This window comes from Misgurnus anguillicaudatus, chromosome 20 (genome assembly GCF_027580225.2).
Source record: "Misgurnus anguillicaudatus chromosome 20, ASM2758022v2, whole genome shotgun sequence".
NCBI lineage: Eukaryota > Metazoa > Chordata > Actinopteri > Cypriniformes > Cobitidae > Misgurnus > Misgurnus anguillicaudatus.
This window is the reverse complement of record NC_073356.2, coordinates 34,487,176-34,504,945: the sequence shown is the minus strand read 5'-3', so window position 1 is coordinate 34,504,945 and position 17,770 is coordinate 34,487,176. Positions and strand designations below refer to the sequence as shown.

The following is a 17,770-nucleotide window of genomic DNA, read 5'->3' as shown; positions in this document are numbered from 1 at the left end:
TTGGTAGTCGGCCCGTCTCCTTTTCCAACGCGTTTTTCAAACATCGTGGACTCCGCCTTTAATATTAAAACCTTTATAGAAATTACCAGCTTTGCACATCATGTAACAGATGAAAGCAAATGTATGTATGTAAAATCCAGGCGTAATTCTTATAATCTAATTTTAGGAGCATCAAAGTTTGACATGATCTTACTCAAAAAAAAAAAAAATTAAGATATCAATGTTATTTTTCACATAATGTTCTTTGCATTATGATTTTATGTAGGAAACAGTAATGTCTGCATTGTTACACATCACCATGAGGAATGTACTTTTTCCCACCACAAGATGGCAGTAGTGTAAAGGCAAACCATTCAGCAAGACAGGTTAAGAATAAATTACATCATGTGAGACATCCACACAATACACCAGTATATGAAAAAACATTTTCTTAGTGAACTTTTAATTATAACTTTATTCTTTCTCACATGTTCATGCCGGCTGGTTCGTCTATCAAATATTTTCCCTCTGAATTATTCAGTCGTGTTCTTTTCAAAATCTAATGCTGAGAGGTTTCTGGATGAGATTTAATTAAAGTTCTTCAGTCAGATGAAAAATCTCAGAAAGAGAAGAACTTGAAAGTGGATAAAGAAACCCCAAAACTCATCAAAACTCTGTGGAACTTCATTTTAAACATTCGTCATTCTGGGAAGTGTGATGTTTGAATTTTTTCTTTGCTGTAGTTTTATTGGACACTCTCTGGGGAACGTCATCATTCGATCTGTGCTGACCAAACCCAGATTTCGCTGTTACCTGTGTAAACTGCACACCTTCCTCTCATTGTCTGGACCACATCTGGGTACTCTGTACAACAACAGCACGCTGGTCAGCACAGGTACACATGAACTAACATACATCATTTACCTTTGACATTTCTATAGTGCTTTTTCACAATATGCATTGTTACAAAGCAGCTTTACAAAATTATATAAGAACAGAAAAATGTCATAATTTAGCATCTACAGTGAGTGATTTTTACCACGGTAAGATGTGTTTTTCTTCCTAAAGCAATGTGATAAATAATTCATCCTTTATAACCAGTTACATTTATTAATAAAAAATATTATTTCTAATTTCCTAACTACACACTGTTCGCAGTTGCCAAGCAAAGTAGCAGTTTTGCATATTAATATAAAATCTATGATCACAGGTGTGCATTATCATCAATTCACAACGGCTTTGTGCACGGCTCATCCAAACACAACTTTTAACACTGAGTATGTGCATGGACTTAAATGTTGTTTCTCATCATATAGTATGGCTTCAGGGGACTGAGAATAAAGCATGCAAGTTATATGGACTAGTTTTTAATGCTGTTTATATTTGTGACTTTGTTCTTAAGGTCTGTGGCTGATGCAGAAGTTGAAGAAGTCCGGCTCTCTTCTGCAGCTCACGTTCAGAGATCACATCGACCCAAGGCAGACCTTCCTCTACACGCTCAGCAAGAAACCAGGTACAGATTTGCTTTAAACAGCCAATCAGTATGTACAGTACGCACAAATACCCATGTTCTCTCTCTCTTTTTTAAATGTGCAGGTCTCCAGTACTTGAAGAACGTGGTGTTGGTGGCTTCCCCACAGGACCGATATGTTCCTTTCCACTCGGCCCGCATTGAAATGTGTCGGACCGCCCTTAAAGACAGAACCACAGGTCTGTCAGCTTCACAGCTTTCTTTTATAAACACATAGTAATCCCTTTGCAACAGAATGCTAGCAACCAACCAGAACACCCCAGTACAATAGCTACTAAAACTACAGCACTCTAGTAACCACACAGTAATGCCCTAGCAACCAATCAGAACACCTTTGCAATCACACAGAGGATCCCTAGCAACCAACCAAAACAACATAGTAACCACAAAGAAATCAGAACACCCTAGTAACCACACATCAATGTCCTAGCAATTAACATATACTGTGGCAGTGCCCTAGCAACCAACCCTAACACCCTAGTAACCCTACAGCAAAACCCTAGCAACCAACCAACTACAACACTCTAGTAACCACATAGTAAAGCCCTGGCATCAAATCAGACCACCGTAGTAACTCTATAGCAACACCCTAGCAACCACCACAACCATCTAGTAACCCCATAGCAATGCCCTAGCAACCAACCAGAACATCCAGTTAACCACATAGCAGAGCCCTAGCAACCAACCAGAACACATTTGTAGTCACAAAGAGGAGCCCTAGCAACCAATCAGAACACCCTAGTATCCTCACAGCAATGTCCTAGCAATCAACATATACTATGGCAATGCCCTAGCAACCAACCCTAACACCCTAGTAACCCTACAGCAAAACCCTAGCAACCAATCAACTACAACACTCTAGTAACCACATAGTAAAGCCCTGGCATCAAATCAGACCACCGTAGTAACTCTATAGCAACACCCTAGCAACCACCACAACCATCTAGTAACCCCATAGCAATGCCCTAGCAACCAACCAGAACATCCAGTTAACCACATAGCAGAGCCCTAGCAACCAACCAGAACACATTTGTAGTCACAAAGAGGAGCCCTAGCAACCAACCAAAACACTTTAATAACCACTAAGAAATGATATAGCAACCAATCAGAACACCCTAGTATCCTCACAGCAATGTCCTAGCAATCAACATATACTGTGGCAATGCCCTAGCAACCAACCCTAACACCCTAGTAACCCTACAGCAAAACCCTAGCAACCAACCAACTACAACACTCTAGTAACCACATAGTAAAGCCCTGGCATCAAATCAGACCACCGTAGTAACTCTATAGCAACACCCTAGCAACCACCACAACCATCTAGTAACCCCAAAGCAATGCCCTAGCAACCAACCAGAACACCCAGTTAACCACATAGCAGAGCCCTAGCAACCAACCAACCAGAAAACCATTGTAATCACAAAGAGGAGCCCTAGCAACCAACCAAAACAACATAGTAACCACAACGAAATGATCTCACAACCAACCAGAACACCCTAGTATCCTCACAGCAATGTCTTAGCAATCAACATATACTGTGGCAATGCCCTAGCAACCAACCCTTACACCCTAGTAACCCTACAACAAAACCCTAGCAACAAACCAACTACAACACTCTAGTAACCACATAGTAAAGCCCTGCCATAAAATCAGACCACCGTAGTAACTCTATAGCAACACCCCAGCAACCACCACAACCATCTAGTAACCCCATAGCAATGCCCTAGTAACCAACCAGAACACCCAGTTAACCACATATCAGAGCCCTAGCAACCAACCAACCAGAAAACCATTGTAATCACAAAGAGGAGCCCTAGCAACCAACCAAAACACTTTAATAACCACTAAGAAATGATATAGCAACCAATCAGAACACCCAGTTAACCACATAGCAGAGCCCTAGCAACCAACCAGAAAACCATTGTAATCACAAAGAGGAGCCCTAGCAACCAACCAAAACACTCTAGTATCCACTAAGAAATGATATAGCAACCATTCAAAACACCCTAGTAACCACACAGCAATGTCCTAGCAACCAACTAGAACAGACATGTAATCACATACTTTAGCAATGCCCTAGCAATCAACCAGAACACCCTAGTAACCCCATAGCAGAGCCCTAGCAACGAACCAAAACACCCTAGTAGCCACACAGCAATGTCCTAGCAACCAACTAGAACAGACAGATGACCAAATAGTATACTGTAGCATTGCCCTAGCAATCAAGCATAACACCCTAGTAACCCTATAGCAGAGCCCTAGCAACCAACCAAAACACCCTAGTAGCCACACAGCAATGTCCTAGCAACCAACTAGAACAGACAGATGACCACATACTGTAGCAATGCCCTAGCAATCAAGCATAACACCCTAGTAACCCTATAGCAGAGCCCTAGCAACCAACCAAAACACCCTAGTAGCCACACAGCAATGTCCTAGCAACCAACTAGAACAGACAGATGACCACATACTGTAGCATTGCCCTAGCAATCAAGCATAACACCATAGCAACCCTATAGCAGAGCCCTAGCAACCAACCAAAACACCCTAGTAGCCACACAGCAATGTCCTAGCAACCAACTAGAACAGACAGATGACCAAATACTGTAGCATTGCCCTAGCAATCAAGCATAACACCCTAGTAACCCTATAGCAGAGCCCTAGCAACCAACCAAAACACCCTAGTAGCCACACAGCAATGTCCTAGCAACCAACTAGAACAGACAGATGACCACATACTGTAGCATTGCCCTAGCAATCAAGCATAACACCCTAGTAACCCTATAGCAGAGCCCTAGCAACCAACCAAAACACCCTAGTAGCCACACAGCAAAGTCCTAGCAACCAACTAGAACAGACAGATGACCACGTACTGTAGCATTGCCCTAGCAATCAAGCATAACACCCTAGTAACCCTATAGCAGAGCCCTAGCAACCAACCAAAACACCCTAGTAGCCACACAGCAATGTCCTAGCAACCAACTAGAACAGACAGATGACCACATACTGTAGCAATGCCCTAGCAATCAAGCATAACACCCTAGTAACACTATAGCAAAGCCCTAGCAACCAACCAAAACACCCTAGTAGCCACACAGCAATGTCCTAGCAACCAACTAGAACAGACAGATGACCACATACTGTAGCAATGCCCTAGCAATCAAGCATAACACCCTAGTAACCCTATAGCAGAGTCCTAGCAACCAACCAAAACACCCTAGTAGCCAAACAGCAATGTCCTAGCAACCAACTAGAACAGACAGATGACCACATACTGTAGCAATGCCCTAGCAATCAAGCATAACACCCTAGTAACCCTATAGCAGAGCCCTAGCAACCAACCAAAACACCCTAGTAGCCACACAGCAAAGTCCTAGCAACCAACTAGAACGGACAGATGACCACATACTGTAGCAATGCCCTAGCAATCAAGCATAACACCCTAGTAACACTATAGCAAAGCCCTAGCAACCAACCAAAACACCCTAGTAGCCACACAGCAATGTCCTAGCAACCAACTAAAACAGACAGATGACCACATACTGTAGCAATGCCCTAGCAATCAAGCATAACACCCTAGTAACACTATAGCAAAGCCTTAGCAACCAACCAAAACACCCTAGTAGCCACACTGCAATGTCCTAGCAACCAACTAGAACAGACAGATAACCACATACTGTAGCAATGCCCTAGCAATCAAGCATAACACCCTAGTAACCCTATAGCAGAGCCCTAGCAACCAACCAAAACACCCTAGTAGCCACACAGCAATGTCCTAGCAACCAACTAGAACAGACAGATGACCACATACTGTAGCAACGCCTAGCAATTAAGCATAACACCCTAGTAACACTATAGCAAAGCCCTAGCAACCAACCAAAACACCCTAGTAGCCACACAGCAATGTCCTAGCAACCAACTAGAACAGACAGATGACCACATACTGTAGCATTGCCCTAGCAATCAAGCATAACACCCTAGTAACCCTATAGCAGAGCCCTAGCAACCAACCACAACACCCTAGTAGCCACACAGCAATGTCCTAGCAACCAACTAGAACAGACAGATGACCACATACTGTAGCAATGCCCTAGCAATCAAGCATAACACCCTAGTAACCCTATAGCAGAGCCCTAGCAACCAACCACAACACCCTAGTAGCCACACAGCAATGTCCTAGCAACCAACTAGAACAGACAGATGACCACATACTGTAGCAATGCCCTAGCAATCAAGCATAACACCCTAGTAACACTATAGCAAAGCCCTAGCAACCAACCAAAACACCCTAGTAGCCACACAGCAATGTCCTAGCAACCAACTAGAACAGACAGATGACCACGTACTGTAGCAATGCCCTAGCAATCAAGCATAACACCCTAGTAACCCTATAGCAGAGCCCTAGCAACCAACCAAAACACCCTAGTAGCCACACAGCAATGTCCTAGCAACCAACTAGAACAGACAGATGACCACATACTGTAGCAATGCCCTAGCAATCAAGCATAACACCCTAGTAACCCTATAGCAGAGCCCTAGCAACCAACCAAAACACCCTAGTAGCCACACAGCAATGTCCTAGCAACCAACTAGAACAGACAGATGACCACATACTGTAGCATTGCCCTAGCAATCAAGCATAACACCTTAGTAACCCTATAGCAGAGCCCTAGCAACCAACCAAAACACCCTAGTAGCCACGCAGCAATGTCCTAGCAACCAACTAGAACAGACAGATGACCACATACTGTAGCATTGCCTTAGCAATCAAGCATAACACCCTAGTAACACTATAGCAGAGCCCTAGAAACCATACAAAACACCCTTGTAGCCACACTGCAATGATCTAGCAACCAACTAGAACAGACAGATGACCACATACTGTAGCAATGCCCTAGCAATCAAGCATAACACCCTAGTAACCCTATAGCAGAGCCCTAGCAACCAACCAAAACACCCTAGTAGCCACACAGCAATGTCCTAGCAACCAACTAGAATAGACAGATGACCACATACTGTAGCAATGCCCTAGCAATCAAGCATAACACCCTAGTAACCCTATAGCAGAGCCCTAGCAACCAACCAAAACACCCTAGTAGCCACACAGCAATGTCCTAGCAACCAACTAGAACAGACAGATGACCACATACTGTAGCATTGCCCTAGCAATCAAGCATAACACCTTAGAAAACCCTATAGCAGAGCCCTAGCAACCAACCAAAACACCCTAGTAGCCACACAGCAATGTCCTAGCAACCAACTAGAACAGACAGATGACCACATACTGTAGCAATGCCCTAGCAATTAAGCATAACACCCTAGTAACACTATAGCAAAGCCCTACCAACCAACCAAAACACCCTAGTAGCCACACAGCAATGTCCTAGCAACCAACTAGAACGGACAGATGACCACATACTGTAGCAATGTGGTAGCCCTAGCAATCAAGCATAACACCCTAGTAACCCTATAGCAGAGCCCTAGCAACCAACCAAAACACCCTAGTAGCCACACAGCAATGTCCTAGCAACCAACTAGAACAGACAGATTACCACATACTGTAGCAATGCCCTAGCAATCAAGCATAACACCCTAGTAACCCTATAGCAAAGCCTTAGCAACCAACCAAAACACCCTAGTAGCCACACTGCAATGTCCTAGCAACCAACTAGAACAGACAGATGACCACATACTGTAGCAATGCCCTAGCAATCAAGCAACCTAGCAACCAACCAAAACACCCTAGTAGCCACACTGCAATGTCCTAGCAACCAACTAGAACAGACAGATAACCACATACTGTAGCAATGCCCTAGCAATCAAGCATAACACCCTAGTAACCCTATAGCAGAGCCCTAGCAACCAACCAAAACACCCTAGTAGCCACACAGCAATGTCCTAGCAACCAACTAGAACAGACAGATGACCACATACTGTAGCAATGCCCTAGCAATCAAGCATAACACCCTAGTAACCCTATAGCAAAGCCCTAGCAACCAACCAAAACACCCTAGTAGCCACACAGCAATGTCCTAGCAACCAACTAAAACAGACAGATGACCACATACTGTAGCATTGCTCTAGCAATCAAGCATAACACCCTAGTAACCCTATAGCAGAGCCCTAGCAACCAACCAAAACACCCTAGTAGCCACACAGCAATGTCCTAGCAACCAACTAGAACAGACAGATGACCACATACTGTAGCATTGCTCTAGCAATCAAGCATAACACTAGGAACCCTATAGCAAAGCCCTAGCAACCAACCAAAACACCCTAGTAGCCACACAGCAATGTCCTAGCAACCAACTAGAACAGACAGATGACCACATACTGTAGCATTGCTCTAGCAATCAAGCATAACACTAGGAACCCTATAGCAAAGCCCTAGCACCCAACCAACCACAACACTCTAGTAACAACATAGTAAAGCCCTAGCAACAAATCAGCACACCATAGTAACGCTATAGCAAAACCCTGACAACCAACCACAACACTCTAGTAACCCCATAATGCTCTAGCAACCAACCAGAACACATTTGTAATCATAAAGAGGAGCCCTAGCAACCAACCAGAACACCATAGTAACCACACAGCAATGCCGTAGCAACCAACTAGAACAGACAGGTGACCACACACTGTAGCAATACTGTTGCAGTCAACCCTAGCAGCCAACCAACCACAACACTCTAGTAACCACATATTAAAGCCCTAGCCCAAATCAGACCATCATAGTAACCCTATAGCAACACCCTAGCAACCAAACACAACACTGTAGTAAACCCATAATAATGCCCTAGCAAACAACCAGAACACCTTTTTAATCACAAAGAAGATCACTATGGTAGCAACCAACCAAACCCCTGTAGTAACCACAAACAAATGATATAGCAACCAACCAGAACACTCTAGTAATCACACAGCAATGTCTTAGCAAGCTGAGCACAGACAGGTGACCATACAGTATACTGTACCCAACCAACCACAACACTATAGTAACCACATAGTTAAGCCCTAGCAACAAATCAGAACACCCTAGTAAGCTTATAGCAACACTCTAGTAACCAACCACAACACTCTAGTAACCACATAGTAAAGCCCTGGCAACAAATCAGAACACCCTAGTAACCCTATAGCAACACCCTAGTAACACACCACAACACTCCAGTAACCTCAAAGTTATGCCCTAGCAACCAACAGAACACCTCTAAGACCACACAGCAATGCCATAGCAATCAACACGTACACCCTAGCAACCACAAAGCACCTAGTAACCAACAAGAACAGACAGGTGACCACATACTGTAGCATAGTCCTAGCAACCCTCCCATACACCCTAGAAACGACACAATGTGTAAAGAACACCTTTGCAACCGCATAGCAACACCCTAGTAACAGGTAAACACCCATTTTACATCTGAAACTGTTCTCTACGTCTTTGTTGCTATACTGATCATTTTACCTTTAAAACACAGAGGTTTTTCTGCATGTATACCTCATTACAAATGAATGCTAAATGTGTTCATGAATACAACGAAATAAAAATGTAACCGTGATAGAAAGCACGAAAAAAAAGGAAAGACTTAAAGAGTTTTTTAAAATGCTGTGTGACTCTTTGACAGGTAGTTTGAGAGACAGATGAGAGAATTTAGCTTCTGTGATGGTGTCAGTTTGACAGACACAGATAAAGATGCACACTACACACACACACACACACATCTACACACACACAACAAATGATCACATGAAACAATGACTGCTGTCTAGAAATAGAGTGGTTGTTAGAATATGTTTCTTGATCTTAACAGTCTCATACCAACCACCCACTGATGCCACTGCAATGAAATGGCAAGAGATTTCTTAAAACGCCAAGCTACAATCTGATGTCTTTATTCAGTTTCCACAAGTGAGATGTACAGGTTTCTATCAGCATGCAGGCAAACAAAGTTGTGTTTTTAAAGCAACACTATGTAGTTTTTTTTACCTTTAAATAATGTCTCTAAAATTATTTCAGAGATAGAACAACTTTTAACTGGACGAATTGTACTGTTGCTGCAACCTGAGCAGCCTCCTAGCTGCTACAAGCACACTCTGAAAGTGGCGGTGGAGGGTAGAGCACACAGCCCCGCTCCTCCCCCTGCCTGCAGAAGAGTGTCTGATACCAGGCAATGTTGCGCTTTTCAACCACATGGGGGAGCTGTAAGTCATTTTTACATGGAAACTACATAGTGTTGCTTTAAGTTTTCAGGAACTTCTTAGATCTTTCAGACAATAATGAATCAAAAAATTGTCATCATTTTCTCATCCTCATGTCGTTCTAAACCTGTACGATTTTTTTTCTGTTTAATACAAAAGAAGATATTTTGAGAAATGATAGAACCATACAGTTAATGGCACGTACTCACTTTCAGTGTATTTTTTTACTATGAAAGTCAAAAGGTGCCGTCATCCATTAAAGGTGCAGTGTGTCATTTTTAGAAGGATCTCTTGACAGAAATGCAAAATAATATACAAAACTGTATTATCAGGGGTGTACAAAGACCTTTCATAATGAACCGTTATGTGTTTATTACCTTAAAATGAGACCTATCTACATACAAAGAGGGTCAACCTTACATGGAAGTCGCCATTTTGTGCCGCCATTTTTTTACAGAAGCCCTTAATGGACAATTTTTTTACTAAGTTATCTTCAACACTGACATATTTGTCCGGTGGCAGCTACAGTAGCTTCTCTATGTGTTTCAAAAGCAAGAGGTGAGCAGTGGACTACGCCGTTGGTTGCAATTCGCAACCTCACCACTAGATGCCACTTAAATTTACACACTGCACTTTTAAAGGGACAGTTCACTTAGAAATGAAAATTCTGTCATCATTTTCTCATCCTTATGCAAGTTTCTTTTAATTTTGATGAACACAAAATTTTTATATTTTGATAAATGATAAGCACACAGCTGCCATAACCATTGACTTCCATAGTAGGAAAAATAAATATTATGAAAGTATTGTGATAAATTATGAAGATATTTTAATTAATGATAGCAAGCACACGGTTGACGTTACTTATTGAATTTCATTGTATTTGTTTTTCCTACTATGGAAGTCAACCAGCTGTGTGATTACCATCATATATCAAAATATCTTCTTTTGTGTTCATCAGATTTAGAACAAACAGATTTAGAACAACATGAGGATGAGAAAATGATGACAGAATTTTTATTTTTGGGTGAACTATCCCTTTAATAAGAACACCTGTAATATGAAACTTTCTTAACTTTTGCTTATTTGTGTTAATTTACTTAGTATTACACTAAGTAATAAATCAAATAAAAAAATGTAGTTTTAATGATCTCTTTACTTTTTTTAAATGTGATCACAAAAGGTATATTTGTAGTAGTAGCCATTGTATGGGTCAAAATTATAGATTTTTCTTTAATGCAAAATTACAAAATATCCTTATGTAACACTGATCTTTACATTACATTTCCTTTAAAGTACTTTATTTAGACAACTTAAAGGCAGTTGTCTCAATATTTAATTTTTTTGCATCTTTAAAGGGTATCTAAATATCAAACTAGGGATGCACCGAATCCAGGATTCGGATTCGGCCGAATACTGGGCTTTTTGACGGGGTTCTGGTTCGGCCGAATCTTAGGGTTTTTTTTTCTCCACCGAACCGAACCCTAAGCTTGCGCTACGCTGGTCGACGTCACGCGGCCGTTGATTACACACATCGGGTGCTGACGTGGAGATAAGTGTTTTTTTTCCCCGGTGAGCCTTAGGGCCGGTTCACATTTCGTGGACGCTCCTGGAAAAACAAGCGCATCGCACCGCATCGCTTTCGTTATGCATAGGCTTATGGTAATTGTCAAAATAGTTTTTCCCACTTGTCATCCTGGCATCCTTTTTTTACAGTTAAAATCAAACAAAATGAAAAATACACTGCTGTGGATGTTGTTTACTTCATTAATGCGTTTTACTGTGTAGGATGCGAGTAGGATTCGGTATTCGGTTTCGTCCGAATCTTAAACAGTGGATTCGGTATTCGGCCGAACCCAAAAAATCTGGATTTGGTGCATCCCTATATCAAACACCTTATTTTCTATGAATGTTTACACACCGGCGGCGTCTGATGGTGGCGGTCTGCTGTGACTCTGGACTAGAGGTCTTCGCGGGTCCAAATTAACCTATCGCTAGCCACACGATATCGCAAGCACTCTTGGCAAAAAGAAAATATATTTGAAAAGGACATCGACACACACAGGCAAGATAGTTGGGGTCTTCCCGGGTCTGTTTGGCAAAAACACATTCATTTTAAATGACCTGAGACCCAATGCCGCTATTAATGTACCCGACCCGTGTCTGAGGCACACGTGAAACTTTTAGACTAACTGTACGTTCACACCGCCACCGACTTGAGTTTTCAAAGTTACCGGAAGTCATTCATTTACAATGGAAGCTGACTTCTCTCAGCTGCAAGGAGCGTCAAATCCATTGGCGTCGCGTTTTGGGCGTCTTGAGTGACCAGAGCGTCAATCAGAAAGTTGAAAGAAGCTCAACTTTACGGTATTGAGCTATGACGCAGTTCAGCGGCAAAACAGTAGCAACCAATCGGAATTTAGCCTACAGTTGTGTTCAAAATTATTCAACCCCAACTGAAATTGATTGTTTTGGCCGGTTTTACATTGATTTTGATCATTCAGTCATCCTGCTTACAATTACATCAAAGAGGCATGTGTAGGTCAGACAAATATAACATAACATTTATAATGAAATAACCACAAATGTCTTTTCTGTGCTCACATCATTTTCAGTTTTATTCAACCCCCAAGTGACATTCAATCTTAGTACTTAGTACAACATCCTTTTACAGTTAAAACAGTTTTTAAACGTGAAGCATAGCTTGACACAAGTGTCTTGCAGCGATCTACGGGTATCTTCGCCCATTCATCATGGGCAAAAGCCTCCAGTTCAGTCACATTCTTAGGCTTGCGCACTGCAACTGCTTTCTTTAAGTCCCACCAGAGGTTCTCAATCGGATTTAAGTCTGGTGACTGCGATGGCCACTTCAAAATGTTCCAGCCTTTTTTCTGCAACCATGCTCTAGTGGATTTGGAGGTATGCTTGGGATCATTGTCCTGTTGAAAGGTCCAACGTCTCCCAAGCCTCAGGTTTGTGACGGACTGCAACACATTGTCATCCAATATCTCCTGGTACTGAAGAGAATTCATGGTACCTTGCACACGCTGAAGTTTCCCTGTACCTGCAGAAGCAAAACAGCCCCAAAGCATGATTGACCCCCCACCATGCTTCACAGTAGGCAAGGTGTTCTTTTCTTCATAGGCCTTGTTTTTCCTCCTCCAAACATAGCGTTGATCCATGGGCCCAAACAGTTCTAATTTTCCACAGAACACTATCCCAAAACTTCTGTGGTTTGTCCACATGACTTTTGGCATACTGCAGTCGACTCTTCTTATTCTTTGGAGACAGCAAGGGGGTGCGCCTGGGAGTTCTGGCATGGAGGCCTTCAGTACGCAGGGTGCGCCGTATTGTCTGAGCGGAAACTTCAGTACCCACATCTGACAAATCTTTTATCAGTTCCTCAGCAGTCACACGGGGACTTTTTTCCACTCTACGCTTCAGATAGCGCACAGCAGTCGCAGTTAGCATCTTTTTTCTGCCACGACCAGGAAGCGTTTCAACAGTGCCCTTTGCCTTGAATTTGCGAATGATGCTTCCTATGGTGTCTCTTGGTATGTCTAACATCTTTGCAATCTTTTTATAGCCATTGCCCTTCCTGTGAAGATTAATCACCTCTTCTCTTGTCTTCCTGGACCATTCTTTTGACTTCACCATGTTTGTAACCACACCAGTAAATGTTTAGAAGGAGTTGAGTATCACAGTCATTTTAAAGCTGCCTAATTGGTGCTTATTAGGCTTTAATACCTGATTGAAAACACTTCAATGAACCTCTGTTCTTCAGAGTGGTAGTTCTTTAAGGGGTTGAATAATTGTGTCAATGAAGAATTCACAAAAGAAACATTTACTACTATATTACAAAACCAATTGATGACATTTTAGCTGCATATGGTTCTTTAAGAAGTCATTGTAGGATTTCATTCTGAATACAATTACAAATTTACACTAAATTCCCTAAAACCCTTAACAGCATTGGGGGTTGAATAATTTTGAACACAACTGTAGATGTTCTTCTCTGGCTGATTCTGGAGAAACAGGGATGTTAACTTTGGTTCCTTTAAAAACATTAGTTCCAAGAAAAAAGACTTCATGGCGGCCAAAGCGTCAACAAGCTTCCCAGTTCTTTTTGACAAGCATCCTTGATTGGGCCGCCTGAGCTTCTTTGGAAGATCAAGTCGGCGGCGGTATGAAGTTGTCCTACACGCAACGTGGCCCTTTAGATTTCAGATTTTCATATCCCTGTCATAACAAACCATACATGTATGTATATATGCACTGTATATGTACATACTAAAAATAAAAATCTTTACATTGATGCAAAATAATAATTTTTGTTTTTTCTGAAGTACCAATGGTTCTTAAACAACGATTTTTTTCCGGTGTCATTTTATAATCTGAAATACCTACAATAAACCTTTTGTACAACAGAAATGCATCTTTGTGCATCTTTCATCAAAAATGAGATAATGATGGTTACCGAATGCTCTTGACACATACTATACGCTTATCAAAAATACTTTGGCGTTAAATTCGCTTAATCCCACCCTCAGGCCATTCAGACATCCCTGTTTTTTTATACAGAATCCATTAAGAGTCTGATAAAAATGTAATTAAGAAGAAATCAGTGGATATTTCTTTTTTCTTCCAGGTCCAGTATACCGAGAGATGATTGATAACTTACTCCAGCCATTGCTGAACGCTCCAAACTGTCGTCTGATCAGGCAGAACGTGTTCCACGCGTTACCCAACACGGCTAACACGCTGATCGGACGCGCGGCTCACATCGCAGTGCTCGATTCTGAACTTTTTCTGGAGAAGTTCCTTCTGGTCACGGGACTCAACTACTTCAAATAGCCAATCAAGACATACTTTAGAGGTAACGTCATGTCTTGAGTTCTAGCCAATCAGATTACACTTCACAGGCAGAATAAGAGTTCATTTCAGAGATGCCGTATCCACGGCTCTGGAATTTTTCAATAAGTTCAATCTGTGGACGCAAGAAACCGAAATTGAAGATTCAGATCATGAATCTGAACGTATATCTGTAAAACTTGTACAGAAATAAACATTAAATACATAGCAAAGAGTGATAATGAACAGCAGGAGGCCTATAGACGCATAAAATGATGTAGTAACTCAATGTTAAATATCATATCTGAAGGGTAAATCGTCAGAAGAATGTGAATGTCATTTGAATATAAGTGTGTAGCAGGTATTGTAAGAAGAGCTTTGATTCATTATCAGTAATCCTACACTATATACAGTGTATTTGCTGTTGCATTCATAACTTGAAGAGGTTGATATCACTGGACTGTAATACTTGAAAAGAAAAAATCCAACTGTTCTCTGGCCATACAGTACTGTGCAAAAGTCTCAGGCCACTATGCAACCATTAGATTTGTGGTTTTTGCAATGGCATGGTGATCATATGTAATTATTTCCCAGTCTGTTTATTAGAATACAACCAGAAAATACTGGATTTTTCTTAAACAATAAAATTATAAGCTAAATTGTAATTATTGTGATCTCCTTTTACCGTGCGTTCCCACCAGATGCGGTAAAAAAGCACTATTCGCGCGTAGTTGTATGCTTGAACATTTTGAGTTTACTCGCTTCATTCACGTGTGAAAGCCGCGCATGAAATTATCATAATTTGAGACATTCACACGGAAATTCGGGCTTCTGTGACTCCGCTCAGTTCCTTTAATCATGTCAATACTAGAGCAAGCTCCTGATTGGTTAAAGCGGCGTGTTTTTCCACCAAAGTTCAGATTTTTCAACTCGCGCATTTCCCGCGTCATTTGCGCCAATGAGGCGGATTAGCATCTACCGCGCCGTGCTTAACGCCTCATTCGCACCGCGAGACCTCCAGATGCGCGTAAACGCGTCTTTGCATTGACTTAACATTAAAATCACTTGCGCTTGACGTCCCTACCGCGGCTAGTGTGAACGCAGAATTACATTTGAGCAATAGCAGGAACATGCAGGCTCTCTTAAACCTAAATGAAATGACTTCAGTCTCCTCAAAAGAGTTCAATATGTGTTTAGTGCCAAAAGAGGTCAGACTCAATATTGACTTGTTTTAACTGAAGAAAACATTTTGTTTGTTTGAAAAGGTGCATGTTCATTCATCCTGCCACCAGGTGGCACCCACTCCCAGCACTGCAAAAAATTATTTAAGAATTGCTTTTTAGTATTTTTGTCGTTTTCAGTGGGAATGTCTAAAAAATCTTGAGTTGGATGTTTTTTCTTGATGAGCAGAACGACACAAGAAAATAAATTTTGTGAATAAAACAAGCAAAAAAATCTACCAATGGGGTAAGCAAAAAATCTTTTTCTTAACATTTTTCTTAAACACTATATTCAAGAAAAAAATCAAGAAAAATTTGCTTACCCCATTTGCAGATTTTTTTTACTTGTTTTATGCACAAAATCACTTAAATTTGATATTTTTGGTCTAAAAACTAGACTTATTTTCTTGGGTCGTTTTGCTCATCAAGAGGGGGCATCTTAATTTGGGGGTTTTTGGATATTTTTACTGAAAACAAGACAAAAATACTCTTAAAAATCATTTTTTGCATTGAGGCTGGACTGTGGACACTTACTTCCTGTTTGTTGTGTATTTAAGACATGCCTTTCCACAACCACATTGCGAAGTATTGTCATTTTAACGGCGTACCATTGCTCTCTGTTTATTGTCCATGTCCCTTGTTATGACTATTGTGCCTGTTGTATTGGATTAGTGTTTTGGATTACCCTTGTTGCCATGTTGGACAGTCTTACTGGATTGATCTGCCTGCTCTTCGACTACGTTTCATTGCCTGCTTATTTGGATCATTTTTAATAAAACATTAGGGCAAACAATTTCGTACTTTCTGTATTTTCTGTTTGAATTTAAATAAAGAGAGCGGATGGTCATTAAAACTTTGCTAAAACAACAAAGCTGGCGTGGTCTGGGATTTTTGCACAATACTGTACACGTTTCCATTACAAGAACGCAAAAAAAAAAACGGATTTTTTTCTACAGAATCTTTTTTTTTTAATTTTTGTGTATTTCCACAGCGTCATGTTGCAAAGTGAGAATCTTACTGTGAAACAAGCCAAATCCATAGTGTTTAATGTAGTGATGTAATATATATTCTGTACGCTTTCCTTGTGACAGTGTTTATTAGGTGCACATGAATGATATGAATGTTTACCATATGCAGCCTTAATTCTCAAAAGGTAGTTCAATTTAAGACACAATGTCTTGCTGATTTTAAAACCCAATTCTTGTATTAACTCTTTCCTCGCCATTCACCAGTTATCTCCTCAATTAACTTTCCCCGCCAGCATTTTTAAAAAAAAGTTGCCGGCCAGCGCCAGCATTTTTCGTGATTCTCACAAAAGTTTAATGCCTTCCAGAAAATCTTCTTCTTTAAATATATAAACAAACAATATATCAAGTGAAGAAGCAGACCCTCTGCCTTCAAAAAAAGAAAAGTTGATTCCTGCCTTTATTGGTTCTCTTTGTGTCACCTCTCAAATATGGGTAGATTTCTTCAAAAACACCAAATTTTGAGCAAAAAGCTGAGATAATTTCATTTTTGTGAATGACTTTTGATGGAGATCAGATGCGGAGCGATCTTTAAAACATACACGGAGTTCTTTCACTTTCACGTGAGGCGCTGCTTTTGGGTTTTATGGGATGCGGAGGTGTGCCACCTTGTGGATGGTGGCGGTGTTGCGGAAAGCCAGAAGTTCTCGTCATTGGCAGGGAAGCGTTTTCTTTAAATTGACGAGATAACTCGTCAATGACGGGGAAAGAGTTAAGAGAAGGCGCTTCCCTGCTAATGACGAGTTTTTACGGCAATCCATATTTCTGCTATTATCCACTAGGTGGGGCTCTTACCCTTATAAAACACTGATAAGCATCCACTGATCCAAAAACAGTACAAACTGTGTGTATGTTTTGATCGTCGTTCTGAATCTGATATCTAGCAAAGGTCCTTCAAAAATCCAATTGCTTTTTGGTATTTAAAAAAAAACTAGCCATATTTGAGAGGTTATGAAAGAGAACAAATG

General features: G+C 41.1%; 1 protein-coding gene across 2 annotated transcripts in view; it reads left to right on the top strand.

Annotated features, from left to right (window-relative positions):
- The window catches only part of fam135b (family with sequence similarity 135 member B), a 79,747-nt gene extending 64,957 nt beyond the window's left edge, over positions 1–14,790 (top strand). For both annotated transcript variants that reach the window (XM_055220129.2, XM_055220128.2), the window contains exons 17-20: positions 723–874; positions 1,382–1,492; positions 1,576–1,689; positions 14,355–14,790. In XM_055220129.2, the coding sequence (XP_055076104.2) occupies positions 723–874; positions 1,382–1,492; positions 1,576–1,689; positions 14,355–14,560 (583 nt within the window). In that variant the 3' untranslated portion in view covers positions 14,561–14,790. The remainder of the gene's footprint in view (positions 1–722; positions 875–1,381; positions 1,493–1,575; positions 1,690–14,354) is intronic.
- The last annotated feature ends 2,980 nt before the right edge of the window (positions 14,791–17,770 follow it).